The sequence below is a fragment of the Erpetoichthys calabaricus genome, chromosome 11 (genome assembly GCF_900747795.2).
Source record: "Erpetoichthys calabaricus chromosome 11, fErpCal1.3, whole genome shotgun sequence".
NCBI classification, from domain to species: Eukaryota; Metazoa; Chordata; class Cladistia; order Polypteriformes; family Polypteridae; genus Erpetoichthys; species Erpetoichthys calabaricus.
The window spans coordinates 115300949-115328740 of record NC_041404.2 but is presented as its reverse complement, the minus strand read 5'-3'; the positions used below and the strand labels follow the sequence as shown (position 1 = coordinate 115328740).

Genomic DNA, 27792 nt, shown 5'->3' with positions numbered 1-27792 from the left:
TGATTTCTTGCTTTTAAAATCCATTTGTTCATGTATTCTCTTCTCGCCCAACAAGGAACATTTAAATATGATAAGAATATTTTCCATTGAGTAAAATTTTCTTAATTTCTTCTCCAACTTCTTCTGCACCATAAATAGACCAGATAACTTTGTCTCCAATCAAGGTTTTTAGGTCTCCACAATGATGCTATCCACATAAGCATATGATTCATAATGGAAGGCTACTATTTACAACTCCAGAAAGAACTTCATTTATATATAAGAGAGGCCATGCATCCTGACAGAGAACAAACAGGAACAGAAATATAAGTAGTGAATAGTAAGAAAAGAGGAACTTTGAAATCCATGACTATGGATTGCAAAAGTTTGGTTATATTTATTATGTGCAGTTATACAGCAAACAGCCAATAAATAACCTCTTTGCTCATTAGGCATATTTGTTTATTATTTATGATCAGAGACTTTAGACAGGTGGTGTTTATTCTGCAACAATAAAGGTCACAGCAAGACAATACTAACAGGGTGCAAAAACACTCAATTTTGTTAAAATACAAAACACTGATATTGATTCACATAAAATGTACTCAAGCTGTATCATAGCCATCTAGTAGTTGTACATGTCAGAGAAGTGGAAAGAAGTGAATGACTCAGGAGTACATAATAGTCTGAATAAAAACAAAGTGTTGTCACCTCTTTGAACAATTTTTTCACTCAATGGTATTTCGCCTAGAACAACACTGTGGTCGCCGAAAGTTTTGCATTAGCATTTGCAGGAGACTCCGTTGCTGTCTTTTCTCTTCAGTTGTCACCTCTGAAGCTTTCAGAGAACCGCCTCGCTGTAATGCTGGATTTGGATGACGAGGTGGCAGTTGCTTCTCATGTTCTTCGATTTGTTTTTCCAGATGTTTCTGGATGGCCATTCCCAGCACCTCCACTTCCATTGAGGCTCCATAAACATCCCAGGTCATGCCCTTCTCATCCCACCTCACCTCACGTACTGGCTCAGGTAGGTCATCTTCTGTAGCTCCTTTTATGTGAATTTCAGGATAAGGAACTTGGGGTGACTTTCTTCCTGAACTCATGGGAGTGGTGGCAACTGACTTGGATTCTGTGTGCATTCCCACTTGTAATTCCGCATCCTTAGTAGGGGGTTTAATAACTGGAACAATGGGCACTGTACAGTTCATGTCATAGGAAGGAAAGTTGAAAGCAGGAGAGCCTTCAGGAGGAGTCATGGGGCTGGTGGCTGCTGACTTGCATGGTACACCCAGGCAGACTTGAATCTCAACATGCTGTCTGAGTGGTGATGGAGCTTGAGTTGTCATCATTAGAGAACAAGGGATATTCTCACTGTCTTCATTCTTCACTGTGCTGCCAATTAAAAACAGCTAAAGACTTCACTTCTTGCACCTCTGAGTTCATTTGTTGGATTTGCTCAATACTAGACAAATTGACCATTTTCCCTGACTCATTGGATTGTTCCTGGGTGTTTTGGCTTGTTGTTGGAATCATATTGTGATTTGAAATGCTGGTTAGTGTTAACTCTCTTGGATGCATTGTCTTTTTCTGAATGTTCTCTGTGACATTGTCTCCAGCCTTTTCAGAATCTGAGGCTGCACTGACTGGCTGATTTTTATCATGTCTGCATGTGGATAAGGCAACCTTTACAGCTGTCTTGTCAATGTTCATATTTTTGCTCATGTCTGGAATCGGTTCATCTTTTTTGATTACAGCCACTGTAGACATTTCTACATTTATAGCAGAGATGTCATGGCTTGCATGTGATGAGGACTCATTGTCTGTCTTTTTATAACCATATATACCTTCCTCATTTGGTTCACTGATGATAAAATCATTGTCTTTTATTGCTTTTGAAGCCATTGTGCCACCAACCAACTGGGTGTTTGATACAATTTCCTCTTGATTGTTTTCTTCAGATTTGTTCAGATATGGCTTAGGCTCATCAGGTAATGTGTTTCCTTCTGCACCTTCCTTCATTACAGAGTCTCTGAGCTTATGATCAGTCACTTTCTGTCTTGTGCTCACAATTATTTTTTGATTTTCGGCTGAACATTCAACCAGTGGCATGTGCTTGAACTGGCTAGTACCTGTGACACAGAAATCATTCAAAATACTTTTTTCTTCTTCTTGATTTGATTCTTTTTCCAAACATCCATCCTCCTCTGCCTTAGAAACTACTGTCTCTTTTGAAACAACTGCTTTTATTGAATCTGGCTCAGGCTGGACCTGCATTACCTTCTTGCCCAATGAAGTTTTTTGGGAGGTGTCCACACTCATTTCATCCCTTTTCAATAGGACTTTGGAGGGAACCATACTAACAGCAGCACATACATCTCCTCTACCATTAGTCTGGCAGTTGACATCATTCCCATTATGCTTACTCTCATGACTTTTATAAAAAGAGGAGTTGATATCACAATTCAAACCTTCATTATTATTGAAAGAAATTATGGCATTTGCATATTTTTGTACAACTGTGTGATTCATCATCATTCAGATGACGCCTGGCTGCTGGAGGCCTTTTTCTCCATAATGATGCTCTTTCTTCTTAATCAATCATTCAAGGTCAAGTTCTTGAGGTGGTGGACGATGAAGGGCAGTGTTATTGGGTGGTCCTGCAAAGGAAAACAAATGCAAATTATTCTTACAGTTTAAACTCTTACTAAGATTATTGGATATTACTGAGGGCAACTTCAACGACATTAATAAAAAAAAATATAGATGTTAATTTATTGTCTAAAAATAGATTTGAGTTTTACTAGCAGTTCATCTGTAGTCAGATCTTGTCCTTCTAAAACTTCCTGGACAGACTTCAGCCTTGAATCATTGAGTTTGGTTTGTTTGAATAAGAATGACCTGATGTTTCACCCAGGGTTAAATTCTGCCCTGGATGGAGAGGATCAATGCATAGCTTCTATGTTAATTATTTTACGAAAGTTCCCTTTTTTAACTTTTCTCAAAAAGCAATGAACTTAAAAGAATGTATAGTAAAATACATTTATGGCAAAATGGACTGTGTGGCATGAGGAGGACTCTGCAGGTGACAGTTGAGCAATTGAAGGAAATAAGAGCAAATTGTATTTTGCAGGTACAAAGAAATCATTCTTACTAATAAATATTAGATGGAAGACAATGAGCTGCAAAAGGTTTCTGTAAAGGATTTAGATGGACAAATATATCCAATTATAAAGGCAACTGCAAAAGGTTTTGAATACACATTAGCAGATATTATGATCTAACTGAATAGAGTTGTAGTGGGACCATATCTGCAATTCTGTAGCAGTTCTGATAACTGCATTACAAAAAAAGACATAGCAGGACTAGACAATTTAGAGACAGAAACAGCTTGGTGCCAGTGTAATATGATTAGCCATACTCTCTCAGTTAAATGAATCTAACCCAGTATTTCAAAAAATCTTAAAAGTGAGTTGTGCCCTTAAAGACCAAGGAGGAAAATATGGGGAAGTACTTTTAACATAGATATTAGGAAGCCCCTTTTCCAACATAGAGTGGAGGATGTCTGGAAAGCTCTATGGGATCTTAAAATTGTTAAAGAATGAAGCGGATGGGACATTGCAGTTATGATTGGTTTATGGGGTCATTATACCCACATGTACAGAGTACAGAAACATTCGTAATTTAGGATCCCAAAAGAGTGATACAGATTGAATGTCCTCCTTTTGTTAGGTCCTGTCCTGTTTGTTTGGTAACTTTGTTATGTTATTACTGTACATTCTTGAAAAAACACCACCTTTAAGGCACAAATAAACATCACCAAAACCCAACCTTTTTGTTAAATAGAGTATGGCCTCAGTCATCTTTAACTACAGTGTAGATGTTCATGAGTATCTGGTTGGTGCAATTCACCTGTTTGTCTTCCAACAATTGCTACACTCTGTTTCTACAAATGTTTAGCTGTTTGTCCACCTTCAACATACAATATTTATATAACTTTAATAGGAATATTTTAACATCATCTTGCACTTAATTACACAGCAGGTATTACCTCCCCAAAAACTGGTAACTCAAAAACTGCTGCACTTCAGGAAACATCATACACTACAAGATAGGGACCCAATTTACAAAAGTTTACCAAAAAATAAGTGGTCAGTATCTACTAATATATTAACTAATATCTAACAAAAAGCCATAGATGCTTTTAGCATGAGTGATCTTTTATAAAGTGTGAACCTCAAATTCTTACACACTAATACTTACGGTGGTGAATGGAGCTAGTTTAAGATGCAGATGTTTCCCATCTTCTGTCCTCAGTGTTGTTCATATTTTGTTTTATGTTACTATATGTATTTTTTATTGGTTAAAATGTGCATGCTGCTCAAGGGTCTCTGAACCTATGGCTTTGATCATTTATTCTTGTTTATGGTTATGGAAAAGCTGGAGTTCATTGTGTTGAACTAACCAAAAGTCTTATCCAGCCTGTCTTGTAGAAATCATCAAATAAAGGGCTCCTAGAAGATAGATAGATGTACCATGATAAAGAAAATGGTGAAAACTGATGTTTCTTTGCTTTCTTTGGTTTTTATTGTAGTAGTAGGGCATTGTACTGTGTTAGCCATTATGAATGTAGTGAGAAGTCAAGCAAAATGACACCTTTTATTAGCTAACTAAAACGATTACAATATGGAAGCTTTGAGGCAACTCAGGCCCCTTCTTCAGACAAGATGTAAGGAAATGTATATTTAGATCAGACGAGATTAATTATGTAGACTCAGTCGTGGTTGCCTGGCTTATTATATTGCAGTGACTTTGAAAATGTGCCATTCCTCTTGTGAATCATCCAAGCTGCAGCACATGTCTTGGCTGTGCCTTTTTTACCTTGTCCTACATTGCTTCAGTAGCTGGCACAAAAACTGGTGCTTAAACTCATTCCAGCTCCTTGTGAATAATGTGGTGATCTTCACTGAGTTGACAGCTAGCCACTTTTGGACATTCTGGTTAGATGTCCACTAGCTGAGCTGTCACATGAGAACCTCTGGTCAGCTCCAGAATTTAGCCTTTGAGTAACATCCAAGTCAGTGTAGTTGGACTGCTGAATTACAAGTATATTTTAAAGTATATTTTTTATTGTGAATTTTATAGTGTGGAAGCTATTATATACATTTACATTTGTTTTCTTTACTGAAAGCAAGGGCAAAAAAGAATTCTATAGTCTTTTTGAGATATGGCAATAAAATAATAAAGCAACTTTTGGATTATTAACACAGGCTTCCTCCAAATTACAAACAACCCCTTTATGAAAATATAGGTGTACGAATCATTTAATACCATTTTTTGTATTACCAATCAAAATGCAGTCAAATTTTTATAGTTACAAAAAATGAGTTTGGGACAATTTTCCAACATGCTCCACTAATGCTAACACCTGATTATCTTCACCTTTATTCCAAGTGTACCTCACTGCAGTCTGTGAAACTGGAAGATTGAGGTGGGATTGGATTTTAGTGACACGCAATTACAGTCTAAGTCATTCTCACAGGTGATTCCGCACTCACTATGGGTCCATCAGTGTGTCACATATATTGCTCACGTGTCTTCTCACATTATCTTGAACATAATTGCTCCAAAAAAAGCCCATGAATGAGATGGAAAAACCCACGAAAGATCAAGAGCAAGTTATATAAAATGTGAAATTTGAAGTAATAACAATATAGGCAAACAGACTATTACACAGCATTTAATAAAGGAAAAGTGTCTTATTGGTGGTGGCTTTAATTACTAATATTATTATTAAAGTAATTCTGTCAGTTGAACAAAAATCTGGATTTTTTTTTTTTTTTGAGTCCAGGCGACATTTACATTTTTTCTATTTAAATGAGTGGTAATCATATGTTTGCATTATGAATATTCATCATATGAAGGAGTTTTTGAGAAACAGATTCTTTTCAAAAAGTGGGGTAAACTTGTAGTTATTCATAAATCAGTATTAGTGGTATTTTTGACTGTAGGTTGGGTCAGAAAATAAAGTAGAAGAAGATGCAGACATCCCTGTATAGTGTGATTAACAGATGCCTATAAATTAATTATAATTCTTTACATTTATATAGCGCTTTTTTCACCACCCAAAGTGCCCTCCACACTTATTAGTAGAATAGACTTGCCTTTATAATTAGGCCTTAAAGTACTTAAAACTTTTACTTTTACACTCATAAGTTAAGGGTGTTGTTAAAAACATTGTGTAACATTTTAATACACTAATAGTTTCCCTTTGATACACTCAGTAACAAATATCCAACTTATTTAGGTATGACCATTAATTGTAGAGTTTTTGTTGTTTTTAAACCCTTTAATGATAAGGTGTCTTTATATCTTTATATCTAGAGCCATCCTTATAAAACGTTTTCTTTGATTCCATAAATTAATCACATATAGCTTATAGTATAATTGACCCCTGTTATCAGGAACCCATTAAATACTGAACTGTTTTGAATTAATTTTTGAAGTACTGTATATTTATTATTTGTGTTATATATATTTTTTTGTGCTTTCTGAGATCATTGTGTTGCTGTTTGCACAGGGGCCACCACATTGTTTATAGCAACAATCTCCATTGGTTGTCACATGATTCACAATGAATTTGCTTGATTTGTTGGTGACCATGTGCAGCAGGTTTAGGTAAACTTTTTTTTTCTAGTGCCCCATGATGGTTTTTGAGGCCAGTATGACATCACAGAGCTGTAGCCACCCACGCTGGATGCGTCACCTCTGTTTCCGTCTTTACCAGCAAGCTGCTTGAGAACACCCCTAATACCTCTCACCACCTCCTCACCTCCCAACATGTCCATCAGAGAGCTGACAGTAGCGGCCTTGGTGGTGGCAATACGAAAGATATATAGAGATTTTCTTCCTGCCTCAATGACCCAGTCAGACACAGGGTGTCACTAACAGCAGTCACTGCCAGCCGCTGGCCTGCATGGTGAGTAAATACTTTTAGGTAAATTGATGCCCATGAATCTATGTGCACCAATGACCCAATGGAGTTCTGTGTCACAAGCCTGGAGTTAAGCTGCACACTTGTTCAGTATGCACAGGAAGTTCTGTGTCGTTCAACCTCCAGCTTACTGTCTGAGCGTGCTTTCACTGCTGTAGGCAGGGTTAGTAAACTGACATTCATACAAATGAATGAGTCCTGGATCAACAGAGACTTCCAGCTTCTTACTGCTGCTTCCAGGGACTAGATGGATCCACTGGCTGTCCCTCTTTATTGGTCTCCCTCTGGTTTTCTGTACCTCTTATATCTACTAGGCATGGGAGAAGGGGTGTTGGTTTTTAAATCTCAGTGAATTCATGCTTCCTGCTTCAATTGGTTGCAATAAATTTAACTGTTCTGAAATTAATTCTATCAGTGTTATCTCAGATGCATCTTGTTGAGCCAAGCCTCAATGAATTCATGCTTCCTGTTATTGTTGCCACTATCTGCAAGAAATTATACTGTTCTGATATTTAATTTTATTATTTTTATCTCATGGTGGAATGGTGGTGCAGTGGTTACCACTGCTGTCTCATAACACAGGTCATATATTTGGCCTTCATAATCAGTCCAGCATAGTTGGAAAATGTTTCCCTAGCCTTCAGGGTCACTTAAACGTCCATTGTACCATTATAATCTACTCAAAACTAGTTTATTTTGTACTTCACCATTGACTTTAATGTGTTTTGCAGAGTGCTGTGAAATTTCCAAACAATTTCAGGATTTTTGGAAGTAAAATCAAAAGGTTTTGTTCAACACCATTTACAGCCTGTGATGTCATCACACTCCTCCTATATAAGATGGCAGAACACTCAGTGACTTGTCTGAATTTTTGGTAAAACTTCTTAGTGATTCTAAACATCTTAAATCTTAGTAATTTTAAATAACATAAATTTCAGCAAAAAATAATTTTTTGGCATTGACAATATTACATTTTTGAGGAAGAATGTTGATCAACATCATGCTTTTGAGTACTTGTGACCTTGATTTCCCATGTATTGCTGCCTGTTTCTTTTTCTGACGACTCTTTAGAATTTTCTTTCAAAACTAGTGGTTATTTTATGTTGCTCAACTCAAAGTTGGTTTTGAAAAGCCAAGTCCAACACAAACATACTGTAACACCCAGGAGTCATGGAGCATTTATTCAAAACAATAAAAATAGGAGGGAAAAATCTCACATCAAACAGTACAAAAACAAGAAGCTTGATTCTCCAGTGGCTCGGTCTTGCAGGATGGCTCCCCGCTTTACCACCTCCTGATAACATAACAGACCATTGTCATTCTCACCATCTTTTTCAAGAGTCTGACATCTCTTTATCCCTGAAATGTGGCTTTGTTCCAACTCCCTTCTTTAATCGATAGCTATTCTTACACACTTTCCCAGATCACTTCCATGAAAAGGCCTAGAACCACCAGCCTAGAGCTGCCTCTTGTGGACACCTACACCTATGTACCATTACAATTACTGAAATGGAACAGTTTTCCAGCTTCCAAACTGCTTTTCCTCTTAAAGATAACCATGGTCCCTCTACCATTGTCAAGAGTAGTACCAGAGAGTAGCAGACGGGAAGAAGAGTACTAGCATCCTGATGGTCCTCAGTTTCCACAATTCTGGCATTCTTGAAACCACAGCAAAACTACCCTTCAGAATTCCATACTTTCTTACTCTGGTGTCCTCCAGGATCTTATTTTTTGTGCCACCACTCATAAAGACAGTGACCAACCCAGAGAGGTTACTGTACATCCACATTGTGTGGGGCTCTCTCTTTTGGTCCTCTCCCATCAATCACTCTTAAAAGGAAACTTGATTAAAAGTATGTTTTGTTGTATTGTCAACATAATGAGGAGCACTATCCTACTTGCTGTTAGCCCTAGAGTATTGAACTGTCAAAGTGACAAGTAATGTAACATCAGCCTCTGCAAATCTGCCAACATGATGAAAGGAACACATTTCTTTAAAATGTATCCTGCCAGCAATTCTTTATTCTTTTTGTCTTTGTTGAGAAGAAAGCTGAGCAGTGATATGGATATAAATGGATTACCCAAATCCACTATTTATCAATCCCAACCCTGAACTCTCTTTTTCTATTACATGGAGCTTGCTGTGTTTGAACTAACCACAAGGCTGAAACTACGCCAAGTATGCCAGTCCATTCATGGGCATATTCTCACACTGTGCCAATTTAGGTCCTGTAATTACCCAAACCAAGCTATTTATAACTATAAAAGAAAACTGAAATACACAAACAAGTCCCTCGTAGAAAAGAAGATAACATGCATATTTGAAACACATAACAGCTGTGTTTGAAAATGAATCAAAATTGTGAGACAGCAACCCTAACCCGTGTACTGTCCTACCAACCTGCAAATTAATCAGACAACCTGCAAAAGAATGATTTAAATGCTTTAATAATACAAAGTGCTATTTAAAATTTTGTTTAAAATCAATTAATATCAGTAGATTGAATGAGATGATTTAAAGGTGTGATTATTTCAATGCCATGAGTACTGTTGAATATGGGAACACATACATGAGAATACATGAATACATGGGAACAAACAATTAAGGAGGCAGGCTTTTACTGCAACAAATCTCTTAATCAGAGAGTAATTTGCTTTTGAAACTGCAGACAGCTTACACTGATCTGCTTCAGCTGTAAGTGGTAATAAATGAGCAGAAACTTGTGTGTTGGAATTGAATTCCCCAGTTTAAAGCTTATTCAGATAGAGAGCCTAATGGACACATCAATCAGTCAGAACAAGGGTGCTATAATGCTAATTTGTTCTTGGCATTTATTGCAATTGTATGCAAATATTTTGATTTTCTGATATTTATTTACATTTATTGTTATAATGGTGACATAATTATGGCACCATTTTGGAATGACTTTTCTTCATGGACATTACCATTTTGTGCCCACGTTTAATGGCTTTATACGTTTTTGCATGATGACATTGCTGGTTGGTACTCATTTGATCATCACCATTGTGGTGGGCAGAGTCATCACATAATCAGTATTTAAGATGATAATGCAGCATTGTAAGCAGTTACGTTTTTGAATAATTCTATAACGAATCTGTTGTGGTTGCTACTCAGTTATATTTTGGCAAAGGACAAGTATTATTAATTTCAGTTTTGATCTTGCTCCTGCCTTTTGATTTTTTTTTTATTTGTTTTGTTTTTGTCAGTTAGTTTTCTTAGGTTTATTGTGATTCCTGACACACAACAATTTCAAAAATGGGTGCATGGTTCAAAATGACAAAAAAGTTCCCTCTGGAAATGTCTTCTCTCAGGCCCACTATCCCCACATTCAAAAGACAAGCTTCTGGCTTGCATAGGCCCAATAAATGAGGTTAAGGCTTTTAAAGATCAAAATGTTCAAAAATATCCCAATACACACCAAAAAGACAAGAGAAAATCTGTAAAGATTCTGGTCAAACATCAGTGAAGTTTTTTATACTTTAAAATTTATTAAAGAATTAAAAAAATTAACACAAAAAGCAATGCAAGACAAAAGAGCAAAAATAGCTTTTGCCCAAAAGGTGAAATCTAAAACAAAAAATCCAGATCATAAACGATAAACAATACCTTAGAAAGGGTCTAGGCCAGTAAATCCAAATACAAAAAGATTCCCAAAATTAGGAAGCCAAGAAGACTGGTTCAATTCCCTAGCTGAGCCAACAGGTGGCAATGCCCTCTTAGATTCAACATAAAGGAGACAGGGCAGAAAACAACGAAAACTAACATGAATACTATTAAAATAATTGCAGACACTCAAAACAATTAATAAACAACACAATATTAATAAACATCATATTACATCCCAAACAAAGCCAAAAACAGAATTTATAACATAACATGAAAAATAAAATTTGTAAAAAACAACACAAATATTAAAAAACAAATAACATATTTGTGCCAGGGAAAATACCCTAGCTAAAAAATAACATGTACAACTTCTTCTCCATTGCCCACAGCGCAGAGAAACTGCCCAGTGAGGATGCACAGTCCTGCCAACAACTTCCTGCACAAGTCCCATCCCATTCAGACCCGGCATCTTTTGAGGACCTAACCTCGATCCGTGACAGAGCTCCTATTTGTCTGATTACCTACTCATGTAGAGCACTGCATTTGGGCTACAACAGCCAACGTTATCTTTTGTTTTTTTGTGCAATCAAGCATCCATTTCTTTCTTTTGCTACATTAAATGGGGTTTCACCAATTTAGTGCCCTAACATTTCCCAAGCTGTTTTGCATGGCTTGTCACCATTCACACCTCAAATTCTTAAGTTGGAATGCTGAAAATGAAAGAGTAGGTTGAGAAATTACCAGTCTTTACAATGGTATGGATTTAGAATGTTCAAATAGATAAAATGTTTATTTTCTGGAAAGTTCCACATTAAAAGATGGAAACAGAACCTACTCCCAAGTACTGCTTAGAGCAGTTACTACTTTGACAAGTGGGACATTTGAATTGCCATTTAAAATCCCTCCAAATATCAGCTTCTTTTTTTAATTTCTTTGTGTACAGAACAGACAATATAGATTTCACAATCATCTCACAAACTTAGTACAGTGGAATCTATCTTTCTTAAGCCTCTCCTTGTGTGCACTACCTTAGTAATTTTAACTTAATAACAGAACAGTAAATTATAACTTTAAGATCTAAAATTGAACCCAATACCTGTCTTTTAGACCATGTCCATCCAAAATTAGTGAAAAGTTCAATCACTGTTCTTGCAGTACCCATTATCAATTGATCTGTACTGACTGACACAGTTCCTAAAGGCTACGTCACATAATGCAACCTTTGCAGCAATTTTCAGTCATAGTCTTCATTTATATAATTTTTGTGAGTTGGAGGCAGCGGGTGGCACAATGTGAAGCCAGTCGCCAAATGTGATATGCATGCTCTGTGAATCACTCCAACTAGTCAGTGACTTTCTCCCATAAAATCAAATAGGTTTGATTTTATCTTTAGTCATACGGGTGGGCTCTGTGTGCATGAGAGCTGATAACCAAAGAATGGCCATCCAGAAGTATAATGCATAGAAGATGGCAATGAGAAATAAGGAACGTTGGCACATTTTAAACCTCACAAACAGAAGAAATGCTTGCCTGTTTTCTTTACATACCACTACAGAATGGAACAAGAAAGAAATAGGGCAGAGACTGTGGCTGAAATTGTTGCACTGGTTCACCCATCATACAGCATGGACCTTATCAGACAGCACACTATTTGCAGTCACAAAAAGGGGAGAGCATGACTGTGCTGGAAGATCAGCACTAAATCAGTAAAAGTAACCTGTAAAAAAATTTATATTTATGTAACATAATCAGGCAACAAGATCATCAACTGCAGTTAGTAAATCTGGCAACCCAACAACTAGAAGTGACATAATACAACATTGGCGTAATACTTTGGCAATGCTGATGATTACATTAGATTAGATTAGATGTTAATTGTCACATACACTGTGAGAACATAGTGAAAATATTGTGTAACAGTTGCAGAAGTGGAATGGGGTCAGGAAAGTATATACAGGCAATAAGACAATAACATGATGTATAAATAAATAAAACCAAAAAATAGGAGTAGCAGAGAATACATATATATATATATGTATAATGCATAATATATATAATGCAAAACATAACTCTACAAACAAATAGAAACAGTAAAGGAGACAAGTGCAGATGGCAGTGTGCATGTAGCATACAGTAGAATTACATATAAACCAGCAGGACACATCATTTCAAATTTAGTGAGGCTCTGCTGGCATTTAGGCAGAAGTGAAAACATATGAATGTATAGAGGTGGAAGAAAGGCTAAGAAAGTTTTTGCTTTTTAGAGACTTCTAGAAAAGGAATGACAAAATTCCTAGTTAGATACTAATTAGTTTATTGTTTCAAAAAATACTTTCTAATGTTTCAAAAAATGTTACCATACATTGGCATATTGAGATCTCACACATGCTGGATCCTGGATGCCCTGGAGCACCAGAGCTGCTGATCTTCTCAGCCCTAGGACTTTTGAATTGCTGCTCCACATAGCCTTCCACACTCCAAACTTCTGAAGGCTCCTACAACATCTGGAGTAGAACTGAAAGAACCTTAGCTGACAGCTGTGTTCATCTCTGTCGACTTCTTTCTTGGGTTTCTTGACACAGTCTGTTTGTGAATTTGTATTCTGAAAGATTCTTTAATATAAGCTAAGTATAAACTAAGACCAAAAACCTCTTATGTAACTCACCTTCTTTAGAAGGATCTCGGACTCTCTGTCGTAATGTATTACACACAGATATGTGTTCACTCCCACCCTTAGTACCAGGCCCCTAAATGGTCCACAATCCTCTTTAGTACTTATTCCTCTCACTAAACTTTTTGCCACTTCTGCCTTCTCAGAAACTCCAAAAGCAGTTCACTGTCCAAAGCTCACTCTGACCCAAAAGAGTCCGGACTTCTAATGTGTCTTTGGCCAAACAGCAATTAATAAGCCAAATAGCGCCATTTCCTACTCTACACATGTGTCTCTTAGAAAAAGCACAGGTTAACAAGAAATATGGGAGGAAGATGGTCACAGAGGTCTTCTGTATGTAGCATTAAAAAATGTTTTATATTAAAATGTGTTACATAGGGGGCAGTTTAAAATCCCTGGTGATGGTAATGTCCTGCTACTTTAAGGGTTTGCACTGTGTACTAATGTCTATTCTCCTATTCCCAGCACAGACCAGAAGATTGATGGCTGTACCACCAGTGATGTCACTTCCTGTGCCTGCCCACCTAGATCCAGCTAATCCTGCTGGAAGGACTCAAAAACAGAAGATCTGCCATCTTAAGAGAGTTCATGATTGGACTCGCATCTGAGAGAATGTTATCACGACTGTTATAAATTCATGTTTCACCTTTTAGAGCCCCAGCTCTTCTTGATCTTTTTGTGCCATTTCTTACAACTGGAAGGACTCATATTGAACTGTTGGCTTAACAATTTTAGACATCTAAAAAGAGACCAAATAAATAAAATTGTATTATTATTATTATTATTAATATTATTATTATTATGCTTGTCATTTTACTAATTCAATTGATATGACTATAGCTCCGGCAGCCCAAGAATTGCTACACGTTCTTCTATTTATGAATGTGTGAAGTGCTTTATCATTTTGATATTTGAAAACCTTTGCCTATTGAGACCAGTTAAACAGAAAAATGGTCACAACTTACACAGCACTCTGACCTACAAAATGTGTATTTATTAGCATCACTCTTTATATCATTACACAGTGTAGTACGTATTTATTTTGGCAGCATTGGGTGTGAACAGTAAACCTACCCGATGAGAGCGCCTGTCATTATAGAGCTCACTCACACTAATGTTTATCCATACAGGGCTAAGTCTGAGTCACAAATTCACTTAACATGCACATCTTTGAGATGTAACACATAGGAAAGGGTTGAATGGGCAACTTCTACACAAACAATGTCCCAACCCAAATTTCAAACACAAAAATCTGCAACTGAGAGAAGGCAGCACTAATCACTGCGTCACTATGTAACAAATGTTATGGCAAAAAGCAAACTCTTGGTGGTTCATGCTCATTGTGCAAAGTTGCTCTAATATAAGTCAGCCAGATGCTTATCACTGCTTAACACTTTCTAACATATGGCTTCGCCTCTTGATTAAACAAAAAATCAATGGACTAACAATTTAAATTAATTTATAAAAAATATGACACCAAAACCATTGCCCAGTTGTGAAAACAACCCCCTGGCTGGCTCAGTCCGATAGTTTTCTTGTATATGCCGATAAGCTAATAAAGCAAATTACCTTTGTGAGATTTGAAGACAGTTTCTCCACTACCCAAGTGATCTCCTGTTATTGTGCTATAAAGATAACACTGGAGTGTGTGAGTTTCTAATTTATGGCCTGATTATTTTCTGCCACTCACAATTGCTATAAATGCACAGTTGTCTGTTGTGTACCATCAAATTAAATGCATCATCAAATTACAGAGCGTAAAAACATGCAAATATTGTACTGAAAGTAATTAATGTTTTGAGCTTTTTCTCTGTAGAACGCCTACGTTAAGTCACTTGCCCACACATTTGTTTGCCTGCAGTTTTCTGAAAAGCCACCCTTAATTGAATAAAGTGCTAAAGACAACAGTTCTGCTCTACTGGCAACAACATTTTATTCACATTAGTAACAGGCCAATTCATCCACTTATATTTGTTCATATGCCCTATATCAAATGGACATATTGTTCCGAATACATAATCTTGGCTCTAAAACATTCACAACATAAACTTCAAGCTGATTTTCTAATAGATATAAATTAATATAATACTGCTACATGAACTGAAAAGTGAAAATAATAGAATATGACAAATAAAACTGAGAAAACCTGTAAAGTAAAAGGAATTGAGTTTGAACACAACCTGTGGTGCTTTCTGTATGAAGTTTGCATGTTCTCTTTGTGGTCACTTGAGCACCCTCAGGAGTTTCAGTTACTCCCACATGCCAAAGAAGTGCAGGTCAGGCTGAGTGGAAACTCTTAATCTGCCCAGTGTATTTGTAACGGTGACTGTGTGCGTGTAAGTGTGCCCTGAGATGGACTACTTAGTTGCTCATGATCACTCAGAGCCAACTACCAAAAAACCTAGAAGACAGCCCACAAAGAATCTGGGAGAATGACATTTATCACAGTCACTTTCATTTCACTTCATTTACCTCTTAACTTTAAACTTAATTAGATGTAGCCGAGAGCAGACTTTAAATGCTACAGTGAGTTTACTTTAAAAGCATTTCCATAATCTTCTCCCAGCATAACTTCCAGCACCAAAAATGCTTTCACAGGGTATCAAGGCTGACAGGAGATGGTCCTCTGTCTCTGTCTTATAAAGGTCCAGGTACAAATGATAACTCTAAGGTCACTGCTTTGCTTATTCACAACAGGTTTTACCTGCTACCTGTAAGTCTTTACGTGTTGTACAGCAGCACACAGGATAACAATGGAGATTTCCTTTCTGGCTGCCATAACCTGTCTGATTACTTCTTCTTTCTGGGACACCCCTTAAATACAGAGGAGGTTCTCCATCCAACAGTGTGTTGTTCTACAGTCTTTAATTTGGATGCTATTAGGTCATTCATTTACCCCATACCATGCCAGATTCCAATTCACTCAATCAGATCCTTGCCAGCTAAAAAACTTAACTATAAATTTGCAAGCAAACATGCATATCTAGCTATCCATTTTCAGAACTCTTTTTCCAGGATAGCACCACAGGGACTTGAAATCTATATCTGTAGCACACTGCAAGGACATCAGTCCATCGGAATGTGATTTCAGCTTTGTAACATTTCCTCCCTCCAGATGAGTCAAGTGTAAATGGAGAACCTTGTACTGGTCTTTATAGAACCCTGATTGAACAGATCATGCTTCCTTTTCACACTCTTAAAAATAAAGGTGCCAAAGTGGTTGTTCAGAGCAATGCCATAGGGGAACCATGTTTGGCTCCCAAAAAATACACCCGGGTACAGCAAAGAACCTTAATTTATTTGGATCTGTAACAAGCTCCATATAACTATGAACAGAGGGTGACATATTTATGAAATACCAATAAGTCATGATTTAAAAAAAACTGTTTCTGCATACAATAACACAGGCTAAGACCAGGTTTTCTTAATCTGTTTATGTAGGTAACCTACCATGATTAAAGATTTCAGTTTTTATTCTACATATTGTAACGATTGTATTCGCTACACTTCACTAAGTTTACAGTGAAAAATTTAGGAATTTTTTCAAACTTAATGTGCAAAGAACACTTCCCAGAATGAAATGGTGCTTTGTCAACCAGCAGTTCCACAAGAAACCACAAGACCCAGTAAAGAACCGTAAAGTGTCATTAAAGAACTATTACAGTAGCATGCAAAAGTATTCAATCGCCTTGAAAGTCATCATAATTTTCTGCATGATAAGAGATTTGTACACTTATTTATCCATTCAGTATTTTAATGTGAACTCTTATGCTGTAACAATACATTTCCAAAGTCAAAATAATTAATTTTCTGTAGATATTTAACTGAAGAAGAAAAACTCAAAAGCTAGTGTTTGCGTAAGTATTCAAGCCCTATACATTAATACATTGTTAAGAACTTTTTTGCTCCAATAACAGCCTTGATTTTTTTAGGGTAAGTATGTATCCATTTTGCACATTGTTCAGGAGTAATTCTTCCCCATTCCTCTTGGCAGAATTTATAGAGATCCTCTGAATTGGAGTGATGGCGCCTCTGGACAGCAGTTTTCATAGTCCTACAGATTCTCAATAGGGTTAAAATCCGGGCTTTGACTTGGCCATTCCAGAACATTCACCTTTCTATTTTTGTGCCATTCCAGGACCGCTTAGGGTCATTGTCATGCTGAAGGATGAATCTTCTCCAAAGCTGTAGGTTCATAGCAGACAGAAACAGGATCTCCTACAATATTATGCAGTATTTGTATCCATCTATTGTCCCTTCAACTCTTTCAAGATTCCCAGTCCCAGCACATGAAAAGTATCCCCATAGCATGATTTTGCCACCACTATATTTCACCATTGGTATGGTGTTTCTCGAGGCATAGGCAGTGTTAGTTTTACACTACACATACCCCTTTGAGGTATGGAGAAAAAGTACTACAGGTAAAATTCTGTCACAACGAACAGCCAGGGACGTAAAAAATATTTCGTTGTAATGAAAATTCCGTTGTAATGAGATTCTGTATTTGTCACTATAGTGCTTTCTTTAACTTGCGTCCAGGCGTTTGCAATCATTTCAACAGCTTCTTTCTCGTTAATTCTTTCTCGTTAAACAAGTTATGCTGATGAGAATTTTTCTCAGCATTTCCTTGTGATAATACAATTTCAGGGTGTGCGAATGATGCCCAAACCCAATGGCTGGAGCACTGCTGTGCAGTTGGGTGGGAGGAATTCAACGGAACATTATCTAAATGTGGAAGTATGTTGTGGGCAGCACAGTTATCAATCAGAAGCCGAATCATCCTTTTCTTCTTCTTCTTCATATTGTAAGGTTTCTGAAATCTTTTGGGATCCCCCCCCACTCCCCACCCAACTGGAACGACAGCGCGATTGCCGGGTCTGCGTAAGATTGTTTGTCCATTGCCGGGGCAGGACAACAGCAGACACACAGAGCCGCAGTGAGGCGCCACAGAAGCAAATCCTAAAACATCGTGGTTGCACTATAAGTCCCTGTCTTACACCCCAAAACACGAGGCTGAGTCTCAGTACTTTAGCAAAAGCAGCTTTATTCAGCTTGAAACAGGAACAGCAAGGTTATTTATTGTAGTGTGATCTGCCACTCTCCTATACACAGACACAGCAGTCAGGCAGGATTGTGACCAGGTTGGCGGCCAAGTAATCCTGTTACCTGAATTTACAATGTTCCTTGCATCAGAGATATTTTCTGTTTGCTTCAGTGCTGAGCCGCATCAGAGCTGTGAGCCTGCTGTTGCTCCAGCTACAGATAAACAGTCTTCCACAGACTCGGTGATTGCACTTTGGGACGCTCCTCGGTGTATCGTCTAATAGGGGGAGGTCCCAAGAGAATTTAGAAACCTCACATTTTCTTGAATGAGTGCCGCATTAATAGGAATGTTCCTTGAATGAGCATCACTTAACCACATAAAACGACTTTTTCAATGTCTTCAAATGCAGCAGTTCGCATACGTTTGCTACCCGAGATTTTTCTTCTTTTTTTGATCTGTCTTTCAGGAAAGTTGACAGTGTCGATGGCAAAATTCCGAATTCACTGGCAACGTCTTTTTTCTTTTTGCCGCAATCAACAGCTGCAAAAATTTAAAGATTTTTTTTTCTAATATGAACTGTTATCATTTTTGCTGTTTTTTTGCTGTCTGCTGTTTTTATAGGAGGGTGACAATGAGTTAAATTCCAACGGATGTTTTTCAAATGTTGACGAGCATTAAGCAAAAGGTATCACTGAAAACCACTGAAAACAAAAACAGCACAAGGAAAGTCTGAAGAAAGAAATTTGTTTTACAATGTTCCTGTTCCAGGGAGCATTGTGCACAACTGAGCTGCGACCACAGAACTAACTGCTCTGTGGCTGATTCATTCAAGCATTTCAAGGTCTTTTGGGCACTTGTAATGAAAGTATCCGCTGAATGTATTTCATAGTAACAAGATTTCTATAGACTCATGTCATATGGGGAAACTGTCGGGACCATAAAAATACTTTGTTGTATTGAAAATTTTGTTGTAAAGATATTCATTGTATTTTGTTCTCATCTGAGTATAAAGCCTTCTCTCACATCTTAACTGGGTCTTTCTCATGCTCTGTAGTGAATGCCATATGTGCTCTTATGTGGACCTTCTTAAGAAATGGCTTTTTTCTTGATATCCTCCCGTAGAGGCTTGTTTTATGGAGAGCTCTTGAAACTGTGGATCCTTGCACTCCAATTTCAACCAAAGAGCATTGCAGACTTCTGAGACTGACAGCTAGATTTTTATTAGCCTCTCTCACTAGTCGATGTCTTGCTCTGATGTTTAGTTCTGAGGGATGGCCTGTTCTAATAGGAGTCTGAGTGCTGAGACAAACCTTCCACTGTCTGATGATGGATCCAGTGCTTAATGGGACATTCATACTCTTCGCATTTCAATGACTTTGCTTCTGACTTCAGCAGAATGCTCCTTTGTCTTAATTTTCAAAAGTGATTGCCAAACAAAGACAATGACCCTTACAAAGGGTGCTTTTTATATCCAGAGAGATATAAAGGACTCAGAAGTAGAACCTAAATATGTTTGATTATGGTCAATTGACTGTCACCTTTGTGCCTTTTGTGAATAATTTGACATTTGTGTAAACCAGGAGCTTCAAAAGCACAGAGGTTTAAAAACTTATGCAAACACTAGCCTTTACAGAAAACAGAAAATGATTTATTTTGATTTTGGAAATGTATTGCTACAGCATAACAGTTCACATTAAAAATGCGGAATGGATAAATATGTGTACAAATCTTTTGTCATGCAGAAAATTATGATGACTTTCAAAGGGACTGAATAATGTTGCACACCATGGAATTTTTAAAGAGTGTACAAAGAAATTGCTTCCATGCCTTAAATACAACAACTGATGAGGGCACTCTGTGTCCACCCAAACACAATACACTATGGCTCTGTTAATTTGTACTTTTAGTTGACATTTTTATAATTTTACCTGCAGTGGGCTGGCGCCCTGCCCGGGGTTTGTTTCCTGCCTTGCGCCCTGTGTTGGCTGGGATTGGCTCCAGCAGATCCCCACGACCCTGTAGTTAGGATATAGCGGGTTGGATAATGGATGGATGGATAATTTTACTGATCATTCTTGGCAATATTTTTACAGAGGATAATTATAACAATTAGCAAATTATTTTTTTCTGTAAAAACTGAAAAGTAATTTTTGGGAAGCTTTACTTAACCAAATAATCAACTATGACTTACAATACAGTGAAAGCTCAGGTAAACAACATGATGCACTTAGCATCCCGCAGAGAGACATAGTTGCGGATTAATCATTGCTTTCTGAGCAGATCAGGAGCCATTAAGCCACATGGCCTACCAGTTGTTATTTGTGAAGATTCAGGATAAACCTAGTTCTACTAATACTGTTTATTTTTCAGCAGAATCTAAAATTAGGAATATCATGCATCCAACCATCCATCCATTTATAACCTGCTTATTTATAAAAAGCACTTTAAACTGATTAAATGGGGTACACCGTTAACTTCTTAAGTAAACTAACTTATTTGCAAAGTAAAAAAAATAAATAAAATAAAATAAAATGCAACAGAAACATATTTTAATAAATGTTATATGGGATCCTAAGGTAGTTCCTGGTATGGTGGGTGCGGCAGGCAATGCGTGGCTCAACCTCTCTCAATCTCTCTCTTATATGGTTTCAATGAATTTGCCCTTTACCCCTTTTTAATTACTAAGCATTAGATATAATTATTGTAAACCTTAAATTGTTATAAATCACTTGCTTTTAACTCACCATGCGCTTCATGTAGCTGAAAGGATATAAGAAAGACCCCCCCTTTTAGTGAACACAAGGTGCAATATTGTTATAACCCCCGGATAGGCACAACAGAGCACACTGAAACCAGCACCCCCTGGCACGCACACAGTTTAGAGCTTGCCAGTGATCCTGACATGCATCTCTCAGAGAAGGACGCAGAAAGTGGGCTAAGTGCCACCACATCATGACTTGAACCCCTGATCCCTGTAGCACTGAGCCAGCTGCTAACTAACGATCTGGCCCCGCCATGAATTTAGTAGTGTGCGAAAGGCATGCCGCTAAGAGAGTTTCCATACTCTAGGGCACTGACTCCAGAGATTTCACAATTTAAATATGAAGGTTACCTGTGGCCGCGATTTCCAAACTGGTTAGGTGTGAAATTTCAGCACTGTCCTTTACTTTCAATTAAACAACATATAGTCCACAGGTAATTCATAATCTAAGCAGAATCGCAATCCCCCTCGCAATCTTCGGATAAGGGAGACCTCGCCTATACGGATTTCTTTTAAGAAGTCACCAAGAAGCCACTGATCTCCAGAATCCCAGCATCTTCCTTCCAACTTCCATCCATTTTGCGTGCAAGAAATCAAATTAACAAGAAATCCGAATCGCCTGCTGTGCGTCCTGTTGCTCGGATATCCGCTCCCCGGTGTCGGCGGCCTCCTCACTGTTGTGGGTTCACTGCAAGAGACTCACGGGGGATGAGGAGCACACGTACGCGTGAAGAAAGCCCCCGCAAACCGCGAACTACTCGAGAGCACGTCTCCTTGGAAACGAACTGCAGGAATACGTCTGCTGGAGAGAATGGAATCCCCGCTTTCTTGTGTTTCTCGTTGGTATTTTGAACACATGATGTAGCATTTCTATTAATGGAGTAAAGACGCAAATGTCAGCAAGCAGTTTTAAGAAAAAACACAGAGACGGACGATGAACGAGAATCCCTTGGTTCATATTCTAATAAAAAAAACATTAACACCCCTTCCCAGCCGACTGATCAATAGATTGATCTTTTTATGGGTAATGATCTCCGTTTTATTTTCATTTTTGAAACAAATAGGTTCTGGATGGATATGCTGAAGGTTAAAAGTTCTTTAATTTTGTGTCTGTCCTGCCCTGTCCTCTCCACAGACACAAGCCGTACTGCAGGATGCTGCCGGTGCTCCCATGGGTGCTATTGTGTGTCTAATTTCCTATCCTTAATTATCCTCTTTAGGCTCTAAGTCGTGCAACCAGACTGCGGTCGGTTCTTGGCTTCGTTCCACACATAAGAATCACGTAGTCTCCATTTAGCATTAGGTAAAGTAAATGAAATCAGCTGCATCATGAGGGCTTTACAATAAAGGTCACGGTCATGATGTCTGTAACATGCAACATGAGCAGCGAGTCATTGTCTCCGATTGCTCAGAACAAAGTCAAATGTCAATGATTCTTAAAACAATAGAGCAATGCACATTCAGAGTATAGTACAATAGCAACGTGCACATAATAGAAGATGTGACTGAGGCAGTACAGAATCTACTCCTTCACCTCATACCATCCTGCCCCGTCTGCTTTTCAACAAGCTGGTTGTCAACAGGTGGCGCTGTTCTTTATTGCCGTTTTGAGCGCTAAGGGCTGCGCTGCCGCACAGGATGCATTTCTAAAGATTCTCCCTTACTGTTTGTATACAGTATAACGTAATTCATTTGGTGGTGATGCATTTTCATTGTGTTCTACCTTTTAAAGCCACTTGATCCATTTTGAACGGGTCAATCTGCATCCAGGCCCCTACCAGTCTTATCACAGTACTGAAAATATTTAAAACAAACTTACAGGTGCTGGTCATAAAATTAGAATATCATGACAGAGTTGATTTATTTCAGTAATTCCATTCAAAAAGTGAAACTTGTATATTAGATTCATTCATTACACACAGACTGATGTATTTCAAATGTTTACTTCTTTTAATTTTGATGATTATAACTGCACAACTAATGAAAGTCCCAAATTCAGTATCTCGGAAAATTAGAATATCAATTAAGACCAATGCAAAAAAAGGATTTTTAGAAATGTTGGCCAACTGAAAGGTATGAACATGAAAAGTATGAGCATGTACAGCACTCAATATTTAATTGGGGCTCCTTTGGCCTGGATTACTGCAGCAATGTGGCGTGGCATGGAGTCGATCAGTCTGTGGCACTGCTCAGGTGTTATGAGAGCCCATGTTGCTCTGATAATGGCCTTCAGCTCTTCTGAATTGTGGGGTCTGGCGTATTGCATCTTGCTCTTCACAATACCCCATATATTTTCTATGGGGTTAAGGTCAGGCGAGTTTGCTGGCCAATCAAGAACAGGGATACCATGGTCCTTAAACCAGGTACTGGTAGCTTTGGCACTGTGTGCAGGTGCCAGGTCCTGTTGGAAAATGAAATCTGCATCTCCATAATGTTCGTCAGCAGCAGGAAGCATGAAGTGCTCTAAAACTTCCTGGTAGACGGCTGCGTTGACCTTGGACCTCAGAAAACACAATGGACCAAAACCAGCAGATGACATGGCACCCCAAACCATCACTGACTGTGGAAACTTTACACTGGACCTCAAGCAACGTGGATTCTGTGCCTCTCCTCTCTTCCTCCAGACTCTGGGACCTTGATTTCCAAAGGAAATGCTAAATTTACTTTCATCAGAGAACTTAACTTTGGACCACTCAGCAGCAGTCCAAAGGCGAGACGCTTCTGACGCTGTCTCTTGTTCAAGAGTGGCTTGACACAAGGAATGCGACAGCTGAAACCCATGTCTTGCATACGTCTGTGCGTGGTGGTTCTTGAAGCACTGACTCCAGCTGCAGTCCACTCTTTGTGAATCTCCCCCACATTTTTGAATGGGTTTTGTTTCACAATCCTCTCCAGGGTGCGGTTATCCCTATTGCTTGTACACTTTTTTCTACCACATCTTGTCCCTCCCTTCGCCTCTCTATTAATGTGCTTGGACACAGAGCTCTGTGAACAGCCAGCCTCTTTAGCAATGACCTTTGGTGTCTTGTCCTCCTTGTGCAAGGTGTCAATGGTCGTCTTTTGGACAACTGTCAAGTCAGCAGTCTTCCCCATGATTGTGTAGCCTACAGAACTAGACTGAGAGACCATTTAAAGGCTTTTGCAGGTGTTTTGAGTTAATTAGCTGATTAGAGTGTGGCACCAGGTGTTGTCTTCAATATTGAACCTTTTCACAATATTCTAATTTTCCGAGATACTGAATTTGGGACTTTCATTAGTTGTCAGTTATAATCATCAAAATTAAAAGAAATAAACATCAGTCTGTGTGTAATGAATGAATCTAATATACAAGTTTCACTTTTTGAATGGAATTACTGAAATAAATCAACTTTGTCATGATATTCTAATTTTATGACCAGCACCTGTATTTGAGATTTAATTTAGAAACCGTGAAGCTTTAATGCATGCACGCATTTGCTATATTTTGTAATCATCGAAAGAAACAGTTGTTTTTAAGAAATAGTATTTTAATAGCGATTACGTCTGGCTGTCTGGGAGGGATTAAAAACTGCTAAACCGGGTTTTAACTTGGATTTCCAGGCAGATGAAATAACGTTTCATACAAACAATTTTAGTTAAAGAAAGGGTACAATTAAAATGCAATCAAAGCAACCACGCACCGAGGTAAACATAGACAAAAGCGCTGAAAATGATTCAAAATAAATTACAGAATCGGAAAAGCAGCTAAGTTACACATATAATAAAGTATCGGTTAACTCGCTGTTACTGAATAAAAAAAATCTGGCCTTGAACTTGCTGTAATAGACTGTTGTCCGATGTGCCTCGGAATGACTTCGGCTCTCTGCAGTCCTCATAAGTGCCTTCAGAACATAGACGGATTGACATTTGAGTGATATTAGCCCTACTGTATTAGGAAGTACGGATATGGCTTTATTTTAAAAGTTGTGTGGTGTTATATTCTTGGTCTTCAACATTTCTCAAGAGACTTTGCGATTAGTTTATAACTTAAAAAAAGATGTTGAATTATCCACCCTTTGGCTATTTCTTCTCTTTCCATTTCGTTGAGTCTACACATTCAAATACGATCACATTTGATAGTTAATTCTTAAGACATAACCTACGTGAATGTCTTACAACAGGCAAAGCAGAGGTCTGGAACTTTTATTATTGTCCCGTGCGAATTTACTAACGTGAACAGGAATACAACTTATAAACATTAACGTGTAAACTCATAATTATTAGTAACAAACTTAAACTTTATCGTACTTCATTTTAATTCTAAAACATCTATGTATGGGATGTTACTGATAAAAGACGACGTTTTATAGACAGTACACACCTATTATCATCTATTCGACTATGACAGACAATAAACCCTAGCAATGCAACGGCCAAGAAAAAGTTGCATGAAATGTATGAGATCTTATTGATAATTTCTTATTTCATCGCTCACTCTGTTTCTGTGACACTCAAATTCTGAATTAATTTTCAATAACTGGATTTTTAGTGTGAAAGTGAATTATATTAGTAAGGCCCTCGAAATTCTGAACAGAAAATGATTCCGATCAATTGTTGCCGAGGTCACAATTTCTTGCTTCATCTAAAATCATATCATAGGCTTTGCTTCTTCGTTTCGGTTATTCGGCATGATAACATTTTATTTTTATTGTCCAGTTATACATATCGTAGCATCATGAGGCATAACTCAGCCACCATCTCTGAATTGAACGCTAGTCCATGACGGGGCACGTACTCTCTCCACGTCTTCCTCACACACGCACACACACACACACACACACATACGCACACGCATATACACACACGCACACACAAACATACTTACTCACGCAGGTACATTTAGTACATTTCTCGATTTATTTAATTTCAATGTCCTTATGAAGTGTGAGAAAACCGGAGCCCATCCAGAGACTCGAAGAACGTGCAGATGGTAAACAGATTGTAACGTATAGAGAGAGCAGGCTCACAGTCGAGAAGCGCTAATATAAAATGATATGTGAGTTAATCTGCCTAAAGACCTAAAGATAAACAAATAGCCACACAAAAATATGAATCTGCTATCATCCACATACTGTACATAAATGTGTTTTCGCAGTTACTCAGTCAGAAGCATGTCCAGAGTTATAACCAGACAGCAGAAGGGTGGAGGTGGCATGTACAAAGTTTCAAACAAAATGACATTAATAGCGTTATCCTAGTATTAGAAGATATTAATCATAATGCTTGCAAAAACAAGGTTATACAGGCCTGCACATCTTTAGACCTTCCCATTTAAATCCGACCTAGCTTGCTATATGACGGCTCTCTCACTGAACTGGTAGATCCAGTCGTTCATCTTTTTCCATGTTGTTATTGTCTGACCATAATCGCTGATCTATTCTAATGCATGGGATGCCGGCTTATAACTACCACATATATTTAGACTGTGTGTACAGTGTAGCAATATTAACACTATTTCTTTGTGGATATTCAGTTAGAAGTGATATTTATATTATAAATTCATATTGCTAAACACTTTACTATTAATAATACTTGTAAATACACAACATACACCAATGACTCCGAAGCTCTGATTACACCTTAAAGAACAATAGCCAGTTGTATATTAGACACGCACTATGGCACTCCGATAAAGCTCAAAGTGGATCTTCTGAATATTTTCCTTTCCTCAAATTATCGAAACAGTTAACATTTCTCATTCTATAGCATGCTTTTATTCAGACGCGCACTCGAATGCCAGGTTAAAACGATGCATAAATTCGCAGTAAGATAAGCTGCAGAAAATCGCATGTGATTAAAATTTTAAGACAACGTGAATTCAAAACAAAGGAGGCAACGCACGACAAAATATTCTGACTCGGACATATACAGCATATCTCCGTTTCTTAAAAGCGGCGGATTGTACAAATGGTATAATGGCAGATGGTTATTTACAATTACTTGACCAGTCAAATAACGCAAGCAGATAGAATCTACGCACGCACTACTGATTGTCACAATTTGTACATGTTTTGTTTTTTTGCTACATCTTTTGGCTGCCGGATAAGCTCTGACTTATTCTCCGTGCCAAATTTTAAAACCCGAAGCGAGCGAATAGCGGGTGGCAGCAGGGATACACATTTAGCCATCCAGAGAGCCTGCACTGAAAAACACGGCTACTTGTTACGTTACCTCTGGGGCGCTTGCTCCGGAGTGTAGCGCTGGGTAGGACAGCTCCTGGCACCCTTACGCTCCCTCCTGTCACCTCTAGCTACGTGAGACTTCGGACTGCAGTGGAGGCTTTCTAATCGTCTCTTTGTAATCGTTTGCACTGGAAGGAGGCGCACGTGAGGATCCCAGCACAGCCCTGGGATCCGCATAAACACATCACTCACCTGTGTGGAGAGCCTGCCGCGGGCTAGTCAGACAGTGGCACGCTGCCTCCTGGAGGACTGCATTGGCAGGATGCTTCTCCTCGGACTCTAACAGGACTCTGTGCCAGGGATCTCATCAGCTCCCACACTGCAACTTCCCGTTCAAGCACGGGATTGCTAATGTGTCTCGGTCACCTACTGAAGTAGACACGCAGAAAACCAGCGGGGCTTTAAACATGCCGTATGAGACGCGTCTTCAGTTCACGGGTGTTGTGCACTAATGCAAGGAAACATGGAAGAAGGTTTAGCAGGGCGCTGGCCCATTTCCAAATGACTTTTAGGCTGCT

The 27792-nt window shown here is 38.2% G+C and overlaps 1 protein-coding gene across 2 annotated transcripts; it reads right to left on the bottom strand.

The window, feature by feature from the left end:
* Positions 1-27792, bottom strand: LOC114660061 (uncharacterized). 2 transcript variants are annotated; one of them, XM_028812571.2, is made up of 2 exons: positions 27467-27792; positions 1-2636 (listed from the first exon to the last, which is right to left on the bottom strand). In XM_028812571.2, the coding sequence occupies exon 2, from the start codon at positions 2512-2514 to the stop codon at positions 1357-1359; it is 1158 nt and encodes a 385-aa protein (XP_028668404.2). In that variant the 5' UTR covers positions 2515-2636; positions 27467-27792; the 3' UTR covers positions 1-1356. The 2 variants fall into 2 exon arrangements, with proteins under 2 accessions (XP_028668404.2, XP_028668405.2); XM_028812572.2 differs by lacking the exon at positions 27467-27792 and adding an exon at positions 27264-27449.